This window comes from Myxine glutinosa, chromosome 8 (genome assembly GCF_964187855.1).
Source record: "Myxine glutinosa chromosome 8, kmMyxGlut1.1, whole genome shotgun sequence".
In the NCBI taxonomy this organism is placed as follows: domain Eukaryota; kingdom Metazoa; phylum Chordata; class Myxini; order Myxiniformes; family Myxinidae; genus Myxine; species Myxine glutinosa.
Genome location: NC_136268.1, coordinates 79,646,093 through 79,664,853, shown reverse-complemented (window position 1 = coordinate 79,664,853; position 18,761 = coordinate 79,646,093). Strand labels below are relative to the sequence as shown.

At 43.8% G+C, this 18,761-nt stretch overlaps 1 protein-coding gene across 1 annotated transcript in view; it reads left to right on the top strand.

Annotated features, from left to right (window-relative positions):
- TSC1 (TSC complex subunit 1) overlaps nt 1–18,761 on the top strand; it is an 83,789-nt gene that overhangs the window by 50,501 nt on the left and 14,527 nt on the right. The window contains exons 17-20 of the mRNA XM_068124687.2: nt 1,269–1,706; nt 6,447–6,490; nt 9,718–9,884; nt 17,571–17,753. Coding sequence (XP_067980788.1) covers nt 1,269–1,706; nt 6,447–6,490; nt 9,718–9,884; nt 17,571–17,753 — 832 coding nt within the window. The remainder of the gene's footprint in view (nt 1–1,268; nt 1,707–6,446; nt 6,491–9,717; nt 9,885–17,570; nt 17,754–18,761) is intronic.

The window sequence follows — 18,761 nt, the reverse complement described above, 5'->3', positions numbered from 1 at the left end:
GTGTCGGTACTGGCTGCCACCATTTTAAAAATGCAGTGCATTGTGGGATGTCTTATGCAACATTGAACGTATATTTTTTGTTATTCCTCCGCCAACGAAGTTGCCGGCGGCATTATGTTTTCAGGTTGTCAGTCCGGCTATCCGTCCGTCCGTCCGTGATAGGTTTTCGTTACCGCCATAACTTGAGAACAGCTAAAGGGATCTTAGTCAAACTCGGCACAGGTATGTATAATGAGGTAAAGATGAACTGATTAGATTTTGGGGTCAAGAGGTCAAAGGTCAAAGTCTGTAATAGGTCTATAACTTGAGAATGGTTGAATTGATCTAATTCAAACTTGATACCAATATGTATAATGATGTAAATATGAACTGATTAGATTTTGGTTTCAAGAGGTAAAAGGTTAAAGGTCAAAGTCTGTACTAGGTCTATAACTCGAGAATGGTTGAAGTGATCTCATTGAAACTTGGTACAAGTATGTATAATGATTTAAAGATTAACTGATTCGATTTTGGGGTCAAGAGGTCAAAGGTTAAAGGACCAAGTCTGTAATAAGTCTCTAACTTGAGAATGGCTGAAGTGTCAGCTGAAGGCTGAAGTGTCTAAACATGTCTTTCAATCCTGACAAATCTCACACTCTCACTCTGTCTCTCCGAAAAGACCGACTGGACAACCCTCCCATCTACTTTCACAACAATCCTCTCCAAGAAGTTCTGTCACTCAAGCTTTTGGGTCTCACTATCTGCCATGATCTTTCCTGGGAAAACCATATTTCCAAGCTGGTCTCCAAAGCCAGTCGCCGACTGGGCATCCTCCGTCATGTGAAGTGGAATACATAAAAACTCGTATCACTCGGAGACCAAGTGGCTTCACGTGCGTATTTAATAAGTAAGCGGGAGGGAGAACAAAGAAAGCATTTGTTTACACAGCCTATTCACAAAGATGTGCACCCTGGATATCGGACGAACGAAAGTACACTGTACTTAAAATTTTGGAACGATATTGTATCGGACCAGCACGACTTAAATTGACGATTGTCCCGACGTTCTATTGAAATGACGCAAATATATTCGACGTAAATCCGCAACTTATTATACTGTATTAGGCTTTTAACCATTGTGCATTCATTGTCTATTTCCATCATGATTTATTGGAGTATTGGTGGTGGGATGGACAGTTGCAGACTATTATGTTGACGGACATTCTGCCATTGTTGGTAATTGAATGCAAAAATAAGCTGTGATTGATTAATTAACTTATTGTTCCCCAGGAGGCATGATGTGCAGAGAGCCACGAATACCTTGGAAACATGTAATAAGCCATCCTCCTTCCTACCTATTGACAACCCTTCTTTCGCTGTGAATGGAATGGATGGCCACAGTGAAGAGTCCACAACATTACCTGCTGCTAGAACCTCGACGGTGCTAACATCGTCTCAGCTTTCAACACCTAGCGGCTTGACCTGTGATGCCAATGTGAGCACAGCTCTCTCATCGCTTTGTACCTTTCCTTATGAGTTGTTGTTTGCGTCGGCATTGCCTTGGACAGCTGCCAGCTTTATTGACAAGAAGATCGTGGAGAGTCAATCTTTGTGGGAGAGTGGTCAAGAGCTGTGCAACCACACCTCAGATGTTTCTCCATCTCCACTGGATGTGCTTGATGTTCTCATCCAACGTGGAGGGGATGTGCATGCAAAGGAGCTCAAGTGGTGAGTGTTTTGGTGAGTGTGTGTCCACGTGTGCGCTTGATTTGGTTGGCACGCTTGCATCATGAATTTGATTTTGTATCCTGTCGGCAACCAAGTTCTGAAACTAAATACCAGAATGGAGTTGATTACAACATTTTTCATCACCTGATTAAATGGATAATTGAACTGAAATTCTTGACAAGACGAGTGGTATGAAAGATCCAAATTGTGATGATAAAGCTTTTATAACTCCTGCAGGCTTCTATGTTTTTGGGATCATGAATTTGTGTTTTGGACATTATTTATTGCTCTGCTTACTTCTATGGTAAATTGACCTTGCAGTCGATATAACTTCGGGCTCTGCTCCAGAGAACTGTCTGTTTGTATACCTCTGCCATTAGCTCCACCACAAAGTACTTGGCAAGCCACTACGTCACATGATTATTGTGTGGCCATTGGCCACCCAAGGGTGGGCTGTTATGATGTTTGTTTCTTTCCCTTTACTGATATGGTCTGGAATTCTTTACCTTCTCAGGACTTTCCTAACAGTTATAACCTTTCCCTTTTCAAAAGGCAGGTTTTCCAGTTCCTCAGATTTTTCTTCCATTAGATCCGATGGTTGACTAGGGAGGTTATGTTTTCACCCCTGTCTGTCTGTCAGTTTGTCGATCCTGTCTGCAACCAGGATATCTCAAAAAGTTAGGAATGGATTCGGATGAAGATTGGTGGACAGGTTCGGTGTGTGACAAGGAGGAATTCATTTGATTTTGGTGGAGTTCTGGATCCGGATCCAATAATTTATTTAAGTGCACCTTTGAGTACCACCTTTAGAGGTCATTTTTCCCCGCAAGCGGGGGTTGGCCTTTTTCGGGGACCGTGGTTGTTGTTGTTTTTTGGTCCCCCTTTTGAAGCAATGTTTTACGGCTGGATGCCCTTCCTGCCGCCAACCCTTTTTGCCGCCTTTAACGACAAACAGGGAATTACCAGTGAACTGGTACTCAATTTGCCGACCTCGGAAGGATGACAGGCTGAGTCAACCCCCCTGGCGTTAATTCAGCGATCGACCGGGATTCGAACCCAGGATCCTAGGATCCTAAGCTGGCACCCTAGCCGCTAGCCCAATACCTTTGAGTGATAGGGCTAAAACCGATATACAGTAATAACTCGCCGTCCACGATTTCGTGTATCTGTGCTTAGATTTTTTCACCCTTTCTCTCCCTCCGCGCCGATACTCCCGTGTATCCGCTGAAAATTGAACCCCTCACACCTTAACCTAGTTCGGTTTGTCTGTTTTTTTTAACACTTTCCATTTTTGGATAACAGTATTTTCTTTAATTTAACATTACGTGTTGAATTGTAATACTGTACCATATAGCTGAAAAATTTGAAAATTTGCATTCTGCTTATTCTTGTCGTTCAGTGACATGGAAAATATGGGCTCCGCCCAACTCAAACATGAAAAAAAAATTCAAACACTTTTACTGAGTATGTATCAGAACAAAAGAAACAGTATAAAGCAACAAAATAATCTTTCTGAACAAAAAGAAGGGTGATAGATTGTGGTGAAAAAGAAGAAGAACCCTGTGTTCCTTTTTATCATTCTGTTGCATCGGAGATTCCTATTAGAGACAAGTGACGGCAACCTCTGTCAGGCACGACAAAACACATTATGGAAGACTGCGCTGTCCTGTCTTCACCAAGGCAAGATCCAATCATAATAGACGTGAGGGAACTGTGGGTCACTCTTGGGAGATCGATCATAATACTGTACTGTATGAGTACTCTAAGCAGAAAACCCTTCTTTTTGATGGTAAATGTTAATTATTTCATCTATTTTATTCAATTGTTCGAATTTTTCATTTAAATTTCCAATTAAAAAAAAAAATTTATTCATGATTTTTGGACTTTGACTTGCATGCTAGAAGCTGTTCCCCATTTGCGATTTCACCATTCACGGAGTTTTACAGGAACATATACCCCCGTGGAAGGTTTTACTGTATCGCATGATATTTCAAAGTTATTGATGGACTTGGACGAAATATGATGGACAGGTTTGGGTGTGTCACAAGGATGAATTTATTCAATTTTGGGGAAGATACAAATTTGGATCTGGAATCTGAGAATCTTTTTCATTTTAAGTGATTTTTCACATTTAGATTTTGGGGCCAAAAGCGATATATAAACATTATATTTCTAAAAGTTATGGATGAGTTATGGCAAAACTTGGTGGATGATTTGGGTAGGTGACAAGAACAAGCTGATTAGATTTTTGTGCAGGTCTGGATCCGAACAGATCTGGCCGATAAGTGGGATATAAAAAAATAAAACTATTCAGCCTGGTGGATGTATGCGCTCCACTGAGTGCCTTTCTGTTTTTTTGTGCTTCATTCAAGGTTGGCCTCTGAGGATGATAGTCTGTGACCAGAGCCTTTAACATAGAAAAATTATGGAGAATTTTTTTTATATGGCGATGCATCTTATTACTTGCGAAGATTTTTCAAATATATTGGTTGGTCTTGTGCGTTATTCTGTCTGTCTGTCTGTATGTCAGTCGCCTACAGGTCACCATTTTCAACCGATCATCACGAAACTTCACCAAATGGTAGTTTGTCATAAGCAAGAAACCTATTGTTTTGGGGGCCAAAAGGTTAATAGGTCAACATACTAAAATCCTCAATTTTAATCCAATTGTCTTGATAATTTTAAGAGGATTTGCATATATGGTCACTGAATTCAACCACCAATTATTTTGAGGTCAACATAGGCCAAAAGGTCAACATAGACCAAAAGATCAACATAGGCCAAAATGTCAACATAGGCCAAATTTCGAAAATCCTCAATTTTTATCCGATTAACTTGAAATTTGAAAAGGATTTGCATATCTGGACACTGAATTCAACCACCCATTATTTTTGAGGTCAACATTGGCCAAATTTCTAAAATCCTCTTTTTATCCGATTAACTTGACATTTGAAGAGGATTTGCATATCTGGTCACTGAATTCAACCACCAATTATTTTTGAGGTCATCATCGGCCATTGAGAAAGCATTCGATAGGGTTCCACGTGAAGTAGTGACATGGACATTGAGGAAGTTAGGAGTGGAGGAATGGTTGATCAGAGTAGTGATGGCAATGTACAAAAGAGGGCGCACAGCTGTAAGGACGAAGGACGGGAACAGTGGTGAGTTTGAGGTGAAGGTGGGAGTGCATCAGGGGTCGGTACTAAGTCCACTACTATTTGTAGCTGTGATGGAGGTGCTGGCTCGGAACGTAAAGGAGGGTTTACCGTGGGAGTTGTATGCAGATGATCTGGTGTTGATTGCAGAAAGTATGGATGGACTGAAGGAGAAGATGAACAAGTGGAAATAATGTATGGAGACAAAAGGTCTGAAGGTGAATATCGGAAAAACGAAGGTGATGGCAAGTGGAAAAGCATGTGGTGAGGTGGAAAGAACTGGTAAGTGTCCGTGTGCTGTGTGCAGGAAGGGTGTCGGAGTGAATTCCATTCAATGTACAATGTGTGCTGAGTGGGTTAATCAAAAATGTCGTGGTCTGAGAGGGTCATTAACCAGTGTGGCAGCTACATTCAAGTGTAAGGTGTGCACAGAGGGAGCTGCAGATGAGGGAAATGTTGAGTTGGATCTTGGAGACGTCGTGAAGCTGGAAGGTGTGAAAACATTTTGTTACCTAGGAGACATGCTGAATGGAGAAGGTGGATCAGACACGGCAACAGTTGCTCGAGTGAGATGTGCATGGAAGAAGTTTCGGGAACTGAGTGGCGTGCTGACAAGGAGGGGAGTGTCATTGAAGCTGAAGGGAAAGGTGTATGCTGCATGTGTGATAAGTGTTATGATTTATGGGAGTGAGGCATGGGTAATGAGCGTAGAGCAGCAACGAAGGCTGGAAAGGGTGGAAATGCTAATGGTTCGGTGGATGTGTGGAGTATCGTTGAGAGAGTGGAAGACAAATGATGAATTGCGAAAGATGATGGGAATAGAGCCTGTGATTGATGCTGTGAAGAGGAACAGTTTGAGATGGTTTGGTCATGTGTTGAGGAAGGATGAAAGTGACTGGTTGAGAAGCGATGGAAATGAATGTAGAAGGAAGTAAAGGACGGGGAAGACCGAGAAAGACTTGGCTAAAGGTGGTGGAAGAAGAAATGTGGGCAAGGGGGTTAACAAGGGGAGATGCAGAAAATAGGGCAAAATGGAGAATATTGTCATGGGGACCGCAAGGCTAACCCCCGCTCTTGCAGGGAAAATGGCCTTAAAATGCCTGTTGTTGTTGTTTGTATCGGCCAACAACTTGTTATAGGGATTTGGCAAGTATCGTGCTATGCATGACATATTTCTTGTTTATTTATTGTTGGTTTCCAACATTTGTCGCCTGGACAGTTTCTCATTTGTTCTCTCTGGTCTCTGTGTCTTCTCATGCATCTATTATTATTTTTTGTACCAAGGTGGTGCTTGTCGCCATCTGCATAATTGAGATTAACGGTTTTACCCATCGGTATTGCTCTCCTTTCTTTCTCTGCCCTCTCTATTCTTTCTTTCTCTCTCTGTCTGTCACGAGTTCTTCTTTGTTTCACTCCCGTTCCCTTTTACTTTCACCACTTACACTTCGAAACAATTGATACGACACTTTAAAGTGCACTATGCTTTCTTGGTGCTTGGCTGTATCCCAAATGTTTTTGAAGATTCTATGCAATATAAGAGCTGAAGATTCCTGACATTGTGTTTGTATGACATTCCTCTTCACAGGTTGCCATTGCCATGCCAGGCTGCTGATTGGACACACTTTGGAGGTGGGTTAGAATAGACTGTGCATACTATGTTAATGTGAATCCTTGAACTACATTTTATTGGTACTTGATGTTGTTCTACTTGGCAAGGCGAATACCAATCTAATTAGGGCATCTATTGACAAATTCAACATGGTATTCAGAATTTAAAGCCTGAGTTTTACAACCAAGTGTTCAGCATTTCATAAGTTAGGTTACTTTGGGCAAGATGTCAGCACCCCCGAGCTGAATTTATCACTTTCCCAACTTACCAAGAAAAGCAAGCGAACAGGCCCTTTGTCGGTGCTTTGGTTTTAGCTTTACTTGCACGACGACCACTGTTTCCATGTGTGAATTGTGTATAAATCGATGGACAGCCCTTGCTATTTGTATCGGAGGCCTGCCATAACAAAACGAGCAGGAAGCTTTTAAAGAACAACATAAAAAGCTGCCTCTTCCATTCTCCTTCATTTTCTCCCAGTTCTCAATATTATTTAGTCTTCCACATACCATGAAGGTTATTTGTGATCCTGCCATCAGACGTGAAGAGTGTTGTACTTTGATAAACTGCGGTATTGTACTTTGATATGATTAAGATATAATGTAATACAATGAGGAGGCTTTGTTCGCTTGTTTTTAATGGTGCCCCTATTAGCATTTGATCTGGGATTTTATAGTAAACTAGAAGACTGTTTTTTAAATTATTTTGTATATATATATATATATTTATTTATTTGTATACAGGGTCAAGGCTCGTGTAAGAGCAAACACATGAAATCATGCACGGACCCATAAAACATACAATAAATGAAGGGAGCGGGAGACACGAGGGGGAGAGTTAGTAAAACATACAAGCACAACAACAGGAGAGAACAGGGACGTCGGTAGATCAGTGGAAGGGAGAGGGCCAGTGTGGGGGATTTGGTGGGGGGGGGGGGGGGGGGGGGACATGGTATAAAGCAAATGAACACTACTAAGAATTTCAAGACATAAGTTGGAGATTGAAAGTCGGATTTGAGGTGTTTTAACGGGGGCAGAAGAGATCAAGGTTTTGGATGGGGGAAGATGAGAGATGGTGGTGAACAGCTGTTTTAAAGACCTGGAGAGAGGAGAGGAGTGGGATTGAAGAGAGTGAGGGAGTTTGTTCCAGAGGTGGGAGAAAAGAGGAGTGAAGGTTAGTGGAGATTCTTGATTTTGGTAGTTTCACCAGAAGAAGGTTGCTGGCATATCTTGTGCGTCCTGCAGGAATATTTGGGGGACAGCACGGATAGAGCAGGGGGAGCTAGGCCGGAGAAGAGTCTGTCGAAGACAGAAAGACCACCTACCTGCCTGCTGTGAGAGAGAGGCCTTCACAATCTGCTTCATCGTGTTCGTGGGAGATGCCAATGACTGTTTTTTATAATCATCAAACATTGTAGTCATCTCACATCCTTGTTTACATTTAGCCTCCTAAATTGGATCATATAACCCATCTAATCTGCGCTGTGTTCAAGGGGCATGATGCCCACCTTAGGTGTGTGGTTGTATTGTTTATTATTATTTTAGAGGGCATTGCTTAGCCTTTAAAATTGCCGACAGGCCATCTCAATTCACAGTGCCATGACTAGTTTGCATACATTGGACAGGTAGGTTTTTGGATTTTACCCGTCCCATTAACTATTGCATTTGTCCAACTATTCGTAGCACATAATTGAATTGTCAGACCTTGTCCCGCCGGCCCAAACTAAACCAGATCGTCTCACATCGACTGACGAATCATGAAAATGAACAGTTCATCAATAACGTGATGTGCATTATTTCTCAAACTCTAATTATACAACATAAATTGAGGATGAAAGACATTGATAACAAACACAATCAGTCACATGCTCAAAAATCAGAGTGCGTTCGTGCTCTCTATGTCTGGATGGTGTGGGAAAAAAAATGTTGGTCCCATCCACTACATACAAAACGAAAGTTGGAGTATTTTCTCTAAAAAGTTGCTTACGCTACATATGAGAGCCTACCTGGTCCATTCAGCTGATTGTCTAGGCAGGGAACACTTTTCTGTACTCAAACCAAGATCGGTCAAAACCGGGAAATCTTCACGTTCATCATCATCTTCAGATAGCGTATGTTCGAGCTGCCTCTTTCAGTGCCAATGACTCTGGGACCATCCGACAGAGTCCGACAGACAGTGCAGCATCCTTTATCATAATTTTAATAGCTTGAAAGGATTCCCTGAAAATTGTGCAAAACTGTATTCCTTTGTAAAGGAATAGGAAGGGATCAGAGGGGTGGGCAGAACTATGACTGTCAATCAGCCTGATGGGGTGGGGCCACTAGACACATTTTCCCTAGGGCCAATCAGACCTATATGGGTGTGGTTAGTGGTGAAATATTATCAGGATGTCGGTGACAGCAACAACCCACACATTTCTATAAAGTACATACTATTTAAAATATTAGATCGTCTCTAGATTTTGTACAGTACCATTACAATGTGAACACTTCTATAAAGTTTGTAATGCAGCATTTGGAAATCAGGAGTAGAACGTCTCGATATATTTTCCCCCAAAAAAGTAAAGAAACAAGTAATGAAAGCATTTTAAAAATGCAAATGGATGTTGCATCAAAAAGTATGTGAACAAGGTAGGGATGGTCACAATAAATTATCATGTGAAGACATCCTTGGGCCATGTGAAGCCTTGAATAATGGGTGTGTGTGTTCGTGTTCAATATAACTTGGTCTCTTCTTGGGACAACCATTGAACTACGTTTTATTTATTTCTTCAAACCATTTTAAACATTTTTCATCAATACATCAAACCGGTAATGAGTAGTTTGCATGACAGGATGGTGCTAGGGTAAGCGCAGAGGTTCTATTTCCAACCCGACGATAAACTGTTAATCACAAATTCCATCGTCCCCTCGGATGGACGTTAGGCTGTGTGTCCTGTCTGCTAGCAATAGTTTTGTGTAGACGTTGGATGTCATGGATGTTGTCTTCCACAAAAAGCAGGTGCATCATCTCCCGCATTCTGAAAAGATTGGAAATTTAGGCCTGGCCAGCTGGTTTCTGAAAGATTTGTGCCAAAAAACTTTCCAACCAACCCCACTGTGTAGGAATAAATGTTGCACAACATCCTTTGTTGTGCTACAGTTGTAACATTTTGGGCAATATTTCTTTATTCTGTCAGAGGGTTGAGTTATGCTTTGAGTGTCTTTTGGGTGAAGGAAAGATTAATTTATCTCAAATTAATTGAACACAGGTGAAGCACCAGCTGAGGAGATGCAGGTGATGCGTGCTCGGTTGAAATTGCTGCACGCTCAACTGCTGTACGAACGCCACAAACGTGAACAGCACGCACTGCGTAACCGTCGTTTGCTGCGCCGCGTCATCAAGGCCACCGCTTTGCAAGAATACAACACTGCAATGGTGAGTTTCGGTGGAAGAAGTGAATTTTTTGTGGCTCAAGGCATTTAATTTATTTTTTTTAATGAGAGAAAAGTCTGCTTGGGGATCGAAGAGAACACAAACATAAATTTCACGATGTGGGTTGAAAACCATGGGCGGGTGTGGCCGCTTCCTGGCTTGTTCTTCGTCGTTTTGAGGATGTGCAATGTGGAAGTTGGAGCTAGTTATTAAAGCCCATCAAGTCCAGGTAACAATCACTAGATGCTTTATTTCTGTTGCAGTTGCCCCCAACAGGTGGTGGGGGGTTTCGAGCTTTGCTCTCAGGAACCCTCCCTCTCCAGCTGCAGCAACTGTCATGGCATTAAAATCAAGTGAAGAGTTTCTTCCTTTTTCAACCTGCTGAACTTTTGTGACATAGCCAACGTGCAAAGTCCTTACCCCTACTTTACCATCGGTAGTCTCCTGGATTAAAGTCTACAGGGTGGGACTTAAGTCCATTCAAGGCAAGACTACTCACAAGGTCCTACCCTCAGAATGACTAATCAATGGTAGCATTTATTGCTGTTCTGCTTCTGGTTCGAGGGGAACGTGTATGGTCTCCGGATCAGCTCCCAACATCCAAATGGTTTGGAATTTCTTGCCAGCCATAATATGTAAATAGCTCGAAGTGCTATTCTTGAAACGGAATCCAAATGCTTTCTCGATTTCCTTATTTGTCATACCAAGGAATTTGAAGCAAGCTCTCAATGTCTGGTTGGTGAAATCTCTCGATTGGACTTCCATGAAGGGGAGATGGGTTTGGGGGGGTGGGAGTGGGGAGGGAATAATTTTGCCTCCTGACCATCTCTAATTATATGTTCTCATTTACATTTCTTTAAATTATGAGCCTGTAGTAAATTTTCCTCTGCTGGAAATGTCATTTCAATAGCTATGCCTTGCTGCTTTGTGAGTGAATAAATAGCAACGTCTGGTCTTCTTGTGGTTCTCTATTTCTGGAGAAAACACGTTGGGGTATTTGGCATTTTTGTTTCTTTTGTAACGTTAAACTTATCTCGAGTGAACTCCAGGTTCACTTAGTGGCAAAAACAGTTGAACCAGTTTGTTTGTTAAAAGTTGAAATTAAAATTATTTATTTTGCCATATCTCACCATCTTCCAAACATCCCACTTCCAGTGTTTCCACAACCATGCTTGGCTTGTGTAAATTTTAATAGCAGTCTGTGTTTACGTCTATATTTTCCCTTTAAATCTTCTGTCTCAGCCGGAAGGTAGACGGAAGTTGTTTTCATCCCTGCCTGTTTGTCTGTCAGCAGGATATATCAAAGTTGTGGACAGATTCGGACGAAATTTGGGGGACAGGTTGAATGCTTGACAAGGAAGAATTGATTTGATTTTGGTGAAGAACCGAATCCAGATCCAGATACTAGAATTTTAAAAGTGATTTTTCACCATTGAGAGATGGGGCCAAAAACGATATATTTATTGCACAATATTTCAAAATACCGGTGTACCCCCCACAAAATACCCCACAAAATACCGGTGTGTACCCCGGTTTAGAATAGGTACACCGTATCCCTGCGTGTCGTAAGAGGCGACTAAAGGGGTTGGTGTCAGGAAGGGCATCCGGCCATAAAAACATTGCCTCAAAAAGAGAACCATGACAATTACGACTACATATGGGCAGGGTACAGCCCGAAGTACCCCGTGGGGGACCCCACTCCCTCTCGACAAAACTCAAGGTGGGGAACCCGATCGAAGCAAGGGTGGAAATCATTCCATTTATGACGACGAAACGTCTGATGCCCGACGTGGAGATCGGTTTCTGAGGTTTGCGACATGGAATGTAGGGACAATGACAGGGAGATCAGGAGAAGTGGTGGAAGTATTGGTCAGAAGAAGAGTGGACATATGTTGTGTGCAGGAGACGAGATGGAAGGGAAGTGGTGTGAGAATGGTGAAGGGTAGGCAGGGACAGAAATACAAGTTTGTGTGGCAAGGGTGCCCGGAAGGCATGCATGGTGTTGGTGTCCTGTCTTCCGTGGAGTTTGTAGACAGTGTGGTGAGTGTGACTAGAGTGAGTGATAGGTTGATGATGGTGAAAATGATGATTGGAAAGCTCTTGGTGAACATCATCTCGGGATATGCTCCGCAGGTTGGTCGGCGCGATGAAGAGAAGGACAAGTTCTGGTGTGCTATAGAGAAGCTGATGGAAAACGTGAAAGATGAGGAAGTTGTTGTGGTAGGAGGAGACCTAAATGGACATGTGGGAAGGAGTATGGACGGTTTTGAGGGAGTTCATGTGGGTTACGGATATGGTGTGAGAAATGGAGAAGGTGAAAGGATTTTGGAGTTTGCTGATGGAGCTGATTTGTTGGTTTTTAATACTCAGTTCCAGAAAGAGGATAAAATAAGCTTGTTACATACACGTCAGGTGGGTCAACGACAACCGTTGACTACCTGCTGGTGCGTAGGTGAGATAGGGGGCACCTACGGGACACAAAGGTGATCCCGGGGGAGGAGGCTGTTTCACAGCACCACTTGGTTGTCTGCGACATAAGGGTGAAAGGTGCGAGGAGAGCTCGGCGGGTGAAGTACCAACCGAGAATGAAGGTGTGGAGGTTGAAAGAGGTGACCGTGAGGGAGGCATTAAAAGAGAGGCTGAGTATGGTAGAGGATGATGTGGTTGAGCTTGAAAGTGGTTGGATGTCAATGAAAGATAGTCTGTTGGGAGCCGTTGGTGAGGTATGTGGATGGACAAAAGGACCACCGAGGCACTCGGAAACATGGTGGTGGGATGATTAAGTTGGAAAGAATATTGATGAAGAGGAAGAAGTTCAAGGAGTGGCAGAAGGCGAAGGGTATGGGGGCAGAAAAGGCAGAGCATGAAAGTTAAAAAAAGGCTGCAAAGAAAGAGGTAGCAAAGGCGCAGGAGGCATGTAGGAAAATGTTCGGAGATCGCTTTGATTTGGAAGAGGGTCAGAGAGCGGTATTCAGGATTGCAAAGCAGATAGCGAAAGAGAGGTGTGATGTGATGGGGGTGAGTTGCTTGAAGGATGAAGTGGGACAAATCGTTGTGGACCCAGATGGAATTAAAGGAAGATGGAAGAGATATATGGAAATACTGTTGAATGCAGAGAATGAATGGGATGGCAACATAGAGAGTAACCCAGTTTTAGGACCGGCAGAGAAGATAACCGAGAAGGAAGTTGAGGAAGCGATAAAAGCAATGAAGAGTAGAAAAGCGGGAGGGCCAATGGGAGTTGTGGGAGATATGTTGAAGGCAGCGGGAAATTGGGGTGTGAAGAGAATGACAGAGATCTGCAATCTGGTGGTGAAATAAGGCCGCATTCCAGTGGATTGGGACTGAGTACCCTCGTCCCTCTATACAAGGGGAAAGGTGACCCTCTGGACTGTGGCTCGAATCGAGCGATAAAGTTATTGGAGCATGGAATGAAGGTATTGGAAAGGGTGTCGGAGAGGAGGATGAGGAAGAAAGTGAAGATTGACGAAATGCAGTTTGGATTTATGCCAGGAAGAGGAACGACAGACGTGCTTTTTATTGTGAGGCAGTTGCAGGAGAAGTATATGGAGAAGAGGAAGAAGTTGTTTCTTGGGTTTGTTGATCTGGAGAAAGCATTCGATAGGGTTCCACGTGAAGTAATGACATGGGCATTGAGGAAGTTAGGAGTGGAGGAATGGTTGATCAGAGTCGTGATGGCAATGTACAAAAGAGCGCACACAGTTGTAAGGACGAAGGACGGGAACAGTGGTGAGTGAGGTGAAGGTGGGAGTGCATCAGGGGTCGGTACTAAGTCCACTACTATTTGTAGCTGTGATGGAGGTGCTGGCTCAGAACGTAAAGGAGGGTTTACCGTGGGAGTTGTTGTATGCAGATGATCTGGTGTTGATTGCGGAAAGTATGGATGGACTGAAGGAAAAGATGAACAAGTGGAAGGAATGTATGGAGACAAAAGGTCTGAAGGAAGGAATTCTTCCAAAGTAAATTGCTCTCTCATGCACAGATTTATCCCATCTCGTCTTTAGTTGTCATACCCTTCCTCCCGTCCATGGTACATGGAATCTTGTGGTGAGGCTGTTGCCCAGAAACAACTTGCTTTCGTCTCCTGGAAAGCAAATCCAACGGAAGGAAATCTCATTTCCTTTCACAAAGCCCGAAACAAGTGTGTGTCCACCCTCAGGAGAGCCAGGAAACTACATCTCTCCGTTCTCAAGACCGAACTCTCTTATCTGTCTCCCTCTTCCAAATCCTGGTGGCGTCTGGTCAAATCTGTTTCTGCTGTTTGTTCCCCCTCCATCCCCTTCCTCACCTCAAACGGCTACACGGCTGACTCCGCACGTGAAAAAGCTGAATGCCTCAACTCTGTGTTTGCCTCTAAATCTTGTGTCCCAAACCCATCCCTCTCTGTACCCACCGTACCCAGTCATTCCCAGCTGCTCCTGGACTCTGTGTCCTTTCTTCCTGACAAGGTGGAAAGGTTTCTGTCAACCCTCGACTCTGATTCTGCAACTAGGCCTGACGGCATCAGCCCACGGGTCCTAAAATCATGTTCTTCCGCTCTTTCACTTCCTCTCTCTGTTCTCTTCACCTTCTCTTTTGCTCAAGGTCATCTGCCATCTGCTTGGAAATCAGCCAACATCACCGCTTTGCACAAAAAAGGTGCAAAAACAGATCCTAGCAACTACAGACCAATCAGCCTTCTCCCAATTATCAGCAAAGTCATGGAATCCATCATTGCTTCAGATATGAAATCTTTCCTCTTCTCCAATGGCTTGATCTCTGACTATCAATTTGGTTTCAGACCTGGTCACTCTACTCTGGACATGCTGCTTCTGCTTTCTCAACAATGGATGGAGGTCCTCAAGGCCAAACAGGAAATTAGAGCTGTCTCCCTTGACATATCACGTGCCTTCGATACGGTCTGGCACCACGCTCTGCTCACCAAACTCTCCTCCTTTGGTGTCCATGGAAATCTCCACGCATGGCTGGCGGACTTCCTCTCTAGTCGTAGTCAACGTGTGGCCCTGAATGGGCTTCTCTCATCTCCTCTTCACGTTCAGGCTGGAGTTCCCCAAGGCAGTGTCCTGGGCCCTGTGCTTTTTCTGGTCTTCATCAATGATCTCTCTGACTCTTGAAAATCCTCTCTATCTCTTTGCTGACGACTCTACTCTCTGTCGCTCCATTCCTCATCCCTCAGATCGGCAGTCTGCAGCCTTCTCACTCTCTGCAGACCTGGTCAAAATCACAGACTGGGCAAACAAGTGGAACATGTCTTTCAATCCTGACAAATCTCACACTCTTACAATGTCTCTCCGAAAAGACCGACTGGACAACCCTCCCATCCACTTTCTGAATAATCCTCTCCAAGAAGTTCTGTCACTCAAGCTTTTGGGTCTCACTATCTGCCATGATCTTTCCTGGGAAAACCACATTTCAAATCTGGCCTCCAAAGCCAGTCGCCGACTGGGCATCCTCCGTTGTCTTCCTCCGGCATTTCGTGTGAAGTCCTTCCTTGGCACACCTGAGCTCCTCACCACATACAAGGCTTTCATCCGCAGCTCAATGGAATACTGCTCTCCCCTCTGGGCTGGTGCTCCTGCCTCACACCTAGCTCGTCTTCACGCTGTTGAAACCAAAGCGTTCAGAATCATTGGAATCTCCCGCGATGAAGCTAACTCGAAGGGCCTTTCACTCACTCACCGCAGGCAGGTAGGTTGGTGGTCTTTCCGTCTTCTACCGACTCCTCTCTGGCCTTGCCCCCCCAGCTCTCTCTGGGCTCTGTCCCCCAAATATTCCTGCAGGTCGCACAAGATCTGCCTGCAACCCTCTTATGGTTAAACTGCCAAAATCAAGACTCTCTGCTCACATTCACTCCTTCATTCCTCTTTTCTCCTGCCTCTGGAACAAACTCCCTCACTCTCTTCAATCCCACTCCACCCTCCAGGTCTTTAAAACAGCTGTTCACCACCATCTCTTATCTTCCCCCATCCAAAACCTTGATCTTTTCTACCCCCGCTAATTTCACCCCAAATCCTACATTTTTTTGAAATACCAACTTCTGTCCTGGAAGTCCTTGGTGCCCTTGTGATTTATACCTCTCCCCCCCCCCTTCCCACGCCTCCTCCCCCCAGGCCCTCTCCCTCCCGTGCTTCTCCCTACTCTCAGGTGTTGTGTTTTTGTGCTTCCCCTCCTCTCCCCATCTTGTCTTCTGCTCCCTCTTTTTGTATGTTTTGTTTGTCTGGTTGATTTGTTTGTGAAATAAATGTTAGCTCTTGCACGAGCCTCGATTCAGTATACAAAGGTGAATATGAATATGAGATGGCGTGAAGCTGGAAGGTGTGAAAACATTTTGTTACCGAGGAGACGTGCTGAATGGAGAAGGTCGATCAGACTCGGCAACGGTTGCTCGAGTGAGATGTGCATGGAAGAAGTTTCGGGAACTGAGTGGCATGCTGACGAGGAGGGGAGTCTCGTTGAAGCTGAAGGGAAAGGTGTATGCTGCTTGTGTGAGAAGTGTTATGATTTATGGGAGCGAGACATGGGTAATGAACGTAGAGCAGCAACGAAGGCTGGAAAGGGTGGAAATGCGAATGGTTCGGTGGATGTGTGGAGTATCGTTGAGAGAGAGAGGAAGACAAATGATGAATTGCGAAAGATGATGGGAATAGAGCCTGTGATGGATGCTGTGAAGAGAAACAGGTTTAGATGGTTTGGTCATGTGTTGAGGAAGGATGAAAGTGACTGGTTGAGAAGAGTGATGGAAATAAATGTAGAAGGAAGTAGAGGATGGGGAAGACAGAGAAAGACTTGGCTAAAGATGGTCGAAGAAGAAATGCGGGCAAGGGGGTTAACAAGGGGAGATGCAGAAAATCGGGCAAAATGGAGAACATTGTCATGGGGACCGCAAGGCTAACCCCCGCTCTTGCAGGGAAAATGGCCTTAAAATGCATGTTGTATTTCAAAAATTTATGGACGGATTATGATAACTTGGTGGATGAGTTTGTTTGGTGACGAGAACACGCCGATTAGATTTTAGTTCTGGTCTGAATCCAGATCCGGCCTATCCATGGGATACAAAACATAAACTCTTCAGCCGTAAACTGGCGGAGGTATGCACCCCACTAAGCGTCATTCTCGTTATTTTTAAGCGGTGAAGCACCTTCAGTATATGGCTTTGTCTTTCCTTCTATCCGTCCACCCCTCTGCCAAAAATGAGGATGAAGAACCTTTCTAACCCACCAGGTTTAATTCTAAAGGGTTCTAAAGTGTAATTATAGGGGGTTTTAAAGGGTAATTCTAAAGGTTTGTAAAGAGTAATTTTAATGGGTTCTAAAGGGTAATTCTAAAGTGTTCTCAGGCTGTCAGCATCTGGAAGTCCTGTAACTTGCAGGGATAGGCACATACATATACTGCCAAAGTGCACCGCTTCCTTTGGACATGGGTGCGATTTATTATTTATTTATCAAAGTTTCATGGATGCTCATACCCTCAATAATCCACCCCTTATGTCTGTCTTACCTGCCAAAACTCCTGAATATGGCTCAATGTTCCAGATTTCCTGACTGGAAATCTTACAGGGTGCAGACCATACTGGGATTGGGCAAAAGTGTTTGCTCCCTGCCCACTATGACTCAGTAACTCCCCCCTCACCACCCCCTTCCCCACACACCATTTGCTTTACTTGTACAGAAGGACCAGCTCAACACCCAGGAAGAAGAGCTGCGTGGTCTCAAGATGAGCCTTGTTGAGGAGCAGGCGCGGGTTCGCCGTGTGCACCTTGATCAGGAGCGTGCGGTTGCGTTCTATCAGGGCCAGCTGCGCACGTTACAGACTGACCGTGATAGCCTCTCTGCTAGCAACCGTGAGCTGCAGGTTTGTGATAGTCACACGTCGATTAATTACACTATTGGAACCTGAGTACGTCTATTAATTACACCAGCATTGCTCGTTTTCACTAGCAAACATTTTTTTTGTACAAATTTATTTGTAATATTGGTGAAATTATTTATTTGTAATCTAAAAAGGTCAAAGTAGTCAAGTTCTAAATGGTCAAGGGGCCAAGCTGGTTGGTCTAATGGGTCTAAAGCGTTTTTGTGGTCTTCGGGGTATTTTGGGTGTTGAGGGCCTTTTGGGTCATCTGGGTCTTTGGTCTCTTTTTGGGTCTTCAGGGTATTTTGGGTCTTTGGATCCTCAGGGTATTTTGGGTCTTCGGGGTCTTTGGGGTATTTTTGGTCTTTAGTGTCTTTAGGTTATTTTAGGTCCTCTGGGTTTTTAAGGGTCTTTGATGGTCTTTAGGGGTCTTGGTGGTTTAAGAGGTTTTGGTGGACTTGGTCTTCAAAGGTCGAAGGAGCCTCAGCAGTCTAAAGGGTTGAAAGGTATGTTCCAACAGTACGTAATTAAGACGTTCGTAATTGATAGACTGGATGCAACAGATGTTCAAACAGTACGTAATTGATAGATATAGTCACACAGCATCACGACCTCATGGCTTTATGGAACATGTTTTTTGATGTTATATATCTTTGAAGAAGAAGACATTTTAGTCAAAAATATACATACATACATAACCACAGATGTTTGCTGCAATATAATCAGATTATAGATTCTTTCCCCCCTCCCTCCCACAATTTCCCACTGGCATATCTGTTTATTAGTCCCCTACCGGTTTCGCCGGAGGGGACTATAGGTTTGCTCTCCATCTGTCTGTCTGTCCCGCCTGTGGTTTTCCAGACTCTTTCCCCTTACCCTTTGAAAATGTTCAACTGAAACTTAGTACAAGGTTTTATGATAAGTTGTAGAATAAGTATGAGTTTTGGACCATTTCACCAATTATCCACGGAGGGATGTCCTTTTTGGACTTGGAGAAAGTCACAAATTATA